Raw genomic sequence first — 7,227 nt, 5'->3', positions numbered from 1 at the left:
AAATGGTGTCACCATAATAAAGAACTATGAAAGTTGAAATATAAATCACTGAAAAACCAAGTAGCAGAGAATAAAAAACATGATGAATAGGCATAAAATATGTAATTTATATCATCACAAATTCCGACATTTATTTGGCCTCCATGGTTCAAATACAATCAACTGTTTCCCTCCCAGTCAACTGCGTCACACTGTACAGTTATTTATCATCTGGCGCCCTCTAGTGGCCCGCGTGAGAAGCGCCGGTCTCTGCCGAGGTTAGAGTTCACAGCAGAAAACATGGCGGCTCCCAGCAAAGCGACCGTGGTTCTGAAGGCTGTGAAGAAAATAGCGGTCCAGTTTTGTCCGTTTGAGTCTAACGTCCGATCCACGCGGTAAGAAGTGTGTGTGAAAGTCTCGCTGTGTATGAGGAGTCGTTTTTGTGTCGATGGACTGTGTAAAAAACGGAGTATTTTTAACAATGAGGTGACCGTCTGCGACATTGTTTCCAAACTAGTTAGCCAATTCAGTTTTTAGGTTGTTTACTTACGTTGGCTAATAACTTGTAATCATGATTAGTTAATTAGTTACACCTGTGTTTGCTCTGCAGTGACACGTCAAACTGTCCGGCCCGTTAGGATGCTTATGTTAACCCTTTGAGCTGTGCTATGTAGGAATTAATAGAGAACGAAACTTCATCAACCAGTAGGAGGAATAATCCTGTAACCTCTCCCACCCATAGGGTGCAACAAAATGCAAAGGACAAGCACAGTGTGGACACTTCCTCACACGAGGTATAATCAAGCTAAATAAGTGGAAACACCTGGGTTGGTGAATAATGTTAAATGATTGTGTCTTCCTGCCTGTATTGCAGTAGGGGGAGAATAAGATAGTCAAGTAAATGTAGCAATACCAAATGGTAAAATACTTGCGTCCAGTGCACAGTAGCAAAAAATGGAAATATTCATGCGGTAATGTAATCGGTGTGTAACGCGCTCCTCTTGCCCCACAGGGAGTTTCTGGCCATGGTGGGCTCAGAGAAGGCCAGGTCTACCAACATGAACTGTGAGGTGATATCGGTGGTGAGACACGACCAGTCTGCTCCCGTGGTGGACATCACTTACTGTAAGTACCGCCTGACCACATTCAAATATGTGGGAGAAGGTATCTGAGCGCGGGACTTTGTGAAGCGGTGTGATTGTGGCCGGAGTTTTGCATTTGCAGAAGATATGTCGAGTCACAAACTGTTGTACAAATGTTTTTTTTAATTTCTTTTATATCCCCCATGAAGCAGATTTATGTTGTTTGTGAGTTTTTATATCTGAATTTCACCGATCATTTTCATGCAGTAAAGAAATTACAAAAGGCCGAGAAATTATCAAAGAGAAGATTTAGAATTTTGCATCTGTAAAACCTCTAGCAGACGAGATTAAAGAAATCTTTTAACATTGACACTTCTTGGCTGAGACAGTTAAAGACGGGACAACAAAAAACTAAAGGCATCATAATGCGTCTGGACACCTAAATTACATGTTGTCATATTAACGTCCTCAGAATTCCTATTTTTCATCTTTTAGTTTCTTTAAATTTAACTATCTAGAAAGAAACTACAGAGACTTTATCTATCCTAAGAAAGTCACTTGAGCCAGTGCTTGAAGAAAACATTTGACCTGTTCTATGTTATAATTGCTGTAGGTCCAGATGGTCTCCGTCTTTAAAAACAGTCCTGTAAGAGTGCTCGTGGGTTGTTGCTTGTCGTGGAGTTTCCTGCTGACGGTGTTACTGCATGATTACTCACACACAAGGAGTCAAGTACTTGTCAAAAGTTGAGATGTCTGTCACAGGTCAGCGGAACATTGTACGGATGATGCTCGTTGTGTGTTGCTCGACTTCTGCTCAGAGTTAACCTTTGACCTTTCTGCTTGTTGCGCTCCTCTTACAGAGATGTGTGTCATTCTGAGTCGTCTCCTCGTGTCTTTGTCCTTCTCTGCTACAGTAGACGGAGACAAGCTGGTGTTGAAGGGAGCGAAGCTGACCAGCAGCGAGATGCTGAACGCGTTTCAGTCACTGTGCACGGCCAAGGACCTGCAGGCAAAAATCGCAGAAAAGAAATAAAGATCCTCGTGTCAAATATGTGTGGAATGAATCTGTATGTAGCTGTGTATATTCTGCGATTTTTATTATTAAAGTATTTCATTTAAATGTGGATTCACGTTTCACTGAAGCATTTCCTGCGTCGATTGTGCTGTGAAATAAAGATGATACTGAGTTTGCTCCTCTTCCTCAAACTCCTCCACATCCTACCAGATGTTCATCGCGATCTACATGAACTTCACTGTCCAATTGAAAAAGTACGGCACCCTCTCGTTTAGGGGAAAACGCGTCGACATTATCCCTATCAGCTATGCTTATCTTCTTCATATTAAAGTCTTCAATTGAAATGCTCTAGCTGCTAAAAAAAACATGCTGTGATCAGTACAGTCACGGTGTAGCCTTGCATAATGTGGCATTTTCCTGATAAAAGAGATCCTTCCAGCGTTCCAGAGAACATTGTGCAAGCTCCAACCTTTGACACAGCAGGCTCAAATGTAATTTGGCAGTTTTAGATGCAGCCCCAACTGTCACCCAGGCACAGATAACTGAAATCCTCTCCCCTCTGCTAGCTATGCTCTGTCCCATTAGCATCTGTAACTTTATGGGGTTTTCTTCATGGATGGATTATTATTACAGTCACATAGGAAATGTGTTTTCACCAGTTCCTAATGGAGTTTACAATAATCATTTACAATAATAAATAAGTGAATAAAGGTTTTTAATTTCCAAGTCTACTGTTAAAAATAATAAATCGTTAATAAATAGATTTTGCTATCAGCAGCCAATATGTACAAATATATGGTTGAACAACCGGGCCAACCAACACGTGTTTATCATCTTATAATTGATCTATAAAGCATTAGTAAGTTATTCATTTATCAATATTAAAGGTATTAGTAACCATTCATAATCCCAGGGGAGTTTAAAATACCTAATGGGCAACAGTCCACCACTACATCTCCCATGAGGCTTTGACAGTGTGCCACCTGCTTCAGACTCATGGGATGTGTTGTTTCTGCATGCTAACAGAATAACCGTTGATTCCATTGGTAAAAATTACAATATGATGAGATATAAAAAATGCCCATTTAATCTCAGAATATAAACAAAACACCCACGACGTTTCGGATTTTGTTGTTTATAAGAAAACACATTTAGTGACACATGCTAGTAGCAAGAGGGACGAGAGGCGGGACTTCAACGCTCAATTATGTGACGTGCAGGCTGTGATTGGTTCCTACCGCGTCCCTGGACGTTGGGCTGGCCCTTTAAAAACGGGTCTGTTCCCACACTGGAAGAGCGTTGAACCCAGAGTCACTCCGCTACTTGTTACCAGGGATATCACATCACACACTGCAAACATGGTTGAGAAATTTGTTGGGACGTGGAAGATGGTTTCCAGCGAGAACTTTGATGACTACATGAAAGCAATTGGTAGGAGAGGGTGTGGGTGTAAACGCCACTATCAGACTGTCAGTTGTTGCTTAATTGTTAATTGAATTATGCTCACTTGACGATTGATTTCATGTCAGATTGCTCAATTTGTGCAGTGTCTGTATAAATGTATATCTGTGTATTTGTTTTTTGTCAACACCTTCACTGTGTTTATATTTGATGCATTTCGATGATCTTGCTGTGCAGGTGTGGGCTTTGCGACCCGGCAGGTGGGGAATCGGACAAAGCCCAATTTGATAGTGACCGTGGACGATGACGGGATTGTATGCCTGAAGTCTCAGAGCACCTTCAAAACTACTGAAATCAAGTTCAAGCTCAACGAGCAATTTGAGGAGACGACCGCAGACGATAGGAAGACGAGGGTTAGTGCGGTGTGAGAGAGAATAACGACCGCAGAGTGTGCGTGTGTGTGTGTGTGTGTGTGTGTGCTGGAGGTAACTGCTTGTCTCTGTTGTGTGCCCTGCAGACCGTGGTGACTCTGGAGAACGGCAAACTTGTGCAGAAACAGAGCTGGGACGGCAAAGAGACGAACATCGAGAGGGAGATCACGGATGGGAAGTTGATAGCGGTAAGGATGAACTTTTCTGGGAAATTAAACCAGCCAATTTGGTAGTAATTTAGCAACTCTCTTTTATTACTTTTAAATGTGTCCAATAAGTAATGTGAAAGTGCTTCATCACTCATAAGCATCCTTGCGTTTCTTTTCTTTTTCTTTTTTTACCACTTAAAAAAAATTCACAGGCTCTTTTCATGTTTGATTTGTTCATAAGTGTTCATAAAAAGGCTGTCGATGCAAATTAAATATGTTCACTACCACTTATTCCCACCGCTCCTCTGCCCACATTCCACTCGAGAGAATAAAAGCAAACATGTATCTTGGGGTAAAAATAATTGGCTTAAAATGTCATTCTACTACAAGAAATTCTAATGTAACGGTGGGAAGTAATGCAATTAAATACTATAATGCTCAAAGTATTCCCTTATATGGACAAGGAAGATGGCAGTTAGTTTATATCACTAGATATTTAAAATATCTATCTATCGCTATATATTACTGTAACATTGACTTTGGAAACACAAATATTGTAGAGTTCTTCCACAAACTCGAAACTTATATATGCAAGAATTCAATCGCTCTCTCTCGCTCCCTCCATCCACAGAAATGCATTATGGGAGACGTGATTGCAGTGAGGATGTACGTAAAGGAGTGATGGGGTCCCTTCGCCCCACTCAAAGGATTCATTGCCGGATGACAGGCTCAGTTCAATGAGCGCAAAAACCAAAGTAAAGGCGTGTCCTGCTCTTTCTAGTCTTTATCTTCACTGTGTTGCCAAAATCTAATTTCTGTGCCTCTGCTCTCCAACACGTTTCATTTGGAATTGTTGTGGTGATTTGAATAAAAAAATTAATGAAAATTTATCAAAACCGTGTCTCTGTGTTCATTCAATGTTAATTAAAGGTAGTTTTTTTTTTTTTCTTTTTTTTTTTAAAGTCCAAATTCAATTATAACTGTCTTCAAAGCATTCCAGTCATCAGGGCGTGCTGAGGAATGCTGCACAAAAAGTGCTCTAATGGGAACCTAATCTGACATGCCGATTTCCTGACTTTAATGCTTTATTCCCATGCTTGGAGAATATTTCCGTAATCATTCCACATCTACTCACTTTTTCCAGTAACTTTGGCTTGTGCAGTCCTTTCTTGCTTCCTTATTTTGGTCAGAGGACACGCAAAATGATCCAAACATATTCCCTATTCAAAGGTCAAGATGTAAAAGTCAGCCATCCTGATTATTTGTGCTGGCAGGGACTCCTGGAGGAATGTGAACTCTTCTTTAGACTTATTGAGCGCATCATGCGGAGAGGTCAGTGAGGAAATGTATCTCCTCTTCCCTTTTGGGAGGTCAAACATTTCCCGTACTTGCAGCTGTGCATACATGGAGAAACTAAAATGCATTATGGGTAATCCAGTATTTGGCCACTGGCTAAGTGTTTCAGTATGTTGGGCTGGGGGGGGGGGGAGGGAGGGATTGTTTCCCACGACAGGAAAAGCGGGACGATAGCACTGATTGGACCTAACGGCCAAAGCAGGTGGAACTCATTTATTTCTGCTGGGACAATGGTACCGGCAGTAGTTCAGGAAGGCACACTGTGTTTGTACTTTGGGGAGCGCCAAGCGGATGATGTCCCAGTGGACGGCTAGCAAAGGTCACCAGAGTAAAAGTGTTTTTAACGCCTCAAAGACATTTCCCTTCTACAGCAGAAGAGCCCTTTGGTAACGAACTTGAACCTCTGCGACACGGCACAAGTCTAAAACGGTGAAAGGAAGTGCAACATCACAGCTTGTGTTGACAATGAACATCAATTCATGTGCGTTGTCCCTTATTCAATAAAATAAACAGAGTTCTAACTTGCATATTGTGCTCACATTATGTATTGTCCTATATAAGGATGTGTTTTATGAAATGGCAACAAACAAACCGACACACAGAACATCTGGGTCCAGGAAGCGTTCGAGGAGTGTTTGTTTCTGGCTCTTCACATTATATAGTGAAGCTGCTATCTACCGTTGTGTGCACTTCGCTTGGGAACTGGAGTCCAAAGGGTGAATGTAAAAATGCCAAAATGGGATTCTGTTTAGCCTTTGTTGGCCATAAGGAAATGTGATCTGTGGTGAAGGACATGGCGATTAAAAAAAAAAAAAGACGATCCTTCGTGTTTGCTGGAGTGGATTATGAATCATCTCACATAGATTTGAATGTGATGTCAACAAGGATATTATTAAAAGAAAACCTTGCTTCTTTCATACATGCTGTGAATGCTCTGCTATCCATTACTAAATTATGTTTGACTTCAATTGAAGAGCTGTTGCTTTTATCTTGTCCGTGTACATTCTGTGTCTGATGGTGGGTATTCTGTATGCACATTATAAAAGCATGGTCTTTTTCTCACAGCCAGAGAGAAGAGATCACATCTGCTACGGATTGACTTACAGGTGCAGCGCTTGTGATCCACAGGCGTCGCCATCACTTTGTTTGGATAACTGCGGGGATGAGGCAGATCTCCACCTCCCTGTTTTATCTCCCACATCTTGATTTGATGGACTTTGGTGTTTCCTAATTAATGGAAAGTGGAGCTTTTTTTGTAAGGGGCTCTCAGTGATATAGCTTTTAGCAATGTTCCACGAGCTGCAGCTTCAATATTTTAATAGACGGCAGTTGGACAGTATAAAAAAAACATACAAGCATAAACATTAACAGTGAGATTCTCTCTGCGCATGTGAAATAATACGCTGTAAGCCAAACAGGATATAAAGGGAGGTATTCCACTGGAGAGGAAGGGTCTCCGATCTTGACGAAGGCAAACATCCCATCAGGAAAGTGAAAATTAGGAAACTGTTAAGAAAGGACAATGATAGATGGAAGCCTGCTGAGAGTTAACTGGCAGACATAGACGGTGTGAAACAAAGGGGCCGCAGGGTAAGCGTCCATTAGGACAGTTCTTTCAAAATCATGTACACGAGAATACACTAAGGTATAAGAAATGTGGCATAAATGTTATCTTGCTAAAGTAACTCCTCATACAATGTAAGCTGCGGATTTCCCCCCTTATTGCATTTGTCTATACGTTTGTGTGTTTTTGTGTGTGTGTTTGTGTGTGTGTGTGTGTGTGTGTGTGTGAGAGAGCGTGTGTTCTCATGCTT

The 7,227-nt window shown here is 41.3% G+C and overlaps 2 protein-coding genes across 2 annotated transcripts; both read left to right on the top strand.

Moving 5' to 3' along the window:
* The first annotated feature begins 263 nt into the window (after positions 1 to 263).
* Positions 264 to 2,187, top strand: mrpl53 (mitochondrial ribosomal protein L53). The gene is made up of 3 exons (XM_079288026.1): positions 264 to 374; positions 992 to 1,104; positions 1,976 to 2,187. Exons 1-3 carry the CDS (start codon positions 280 to 282, stop codon positions 2,092 to 2,094), a joined length of 327 nt encoding a protein of 108 aa, XP_079144152.1. The 5' UTR covers positions 264 to 279; the 3' UTR covers positions 2,095 to 2,187.
* Positions 2,188 to 3,383: 1,196 nt separating this feature from the next.
* On the top strand, positions 3,384 to 4,953 carry fabp4a (fatty acid binding protein 4a). The gene is made up of 4 exons (XM_079288004.1): positions 3,384 to 3,507; positions 3,715 to 3,890; positions 3,995 to 4,096; positions 4,689 to 4,953. The coding sequence occupies exons 1-4, from the start codon at positions 3,435 to 3,437 to the stop codon at positions 4,737 to 4,739; spliced, it is 402 nt and encodes a 133-aa protein (XP_079144130.1). The 5' UTR covers positions 3,384 to 3,434; the 3' UTR covers positions 4,740 to 4,953.
* The last annotated feature ends 2,274 nt before the right edge of the window (positions 4,954 to 7,227 follow it).

This window comes from Melanostigma gelatinosum (genome assembly GCF_949748355.1).
Source record: "Melanostigma gelatinosum genome assembly, chromosome: 17".
In the NCBI taxonomy this organism is placed as follows: domain Eukaryota; kingdom Metazoa; phylum Chordata; class Actinopteri; order Perciformes; family Zoarcidae; genus Melanostigma; species Melanostigma gelatinosum.
The sequence above is the reverse complement of the archived record's forward strand: the minus strand, read 5'-3'. Positions and strand labels throughout refer to the sequence as shown.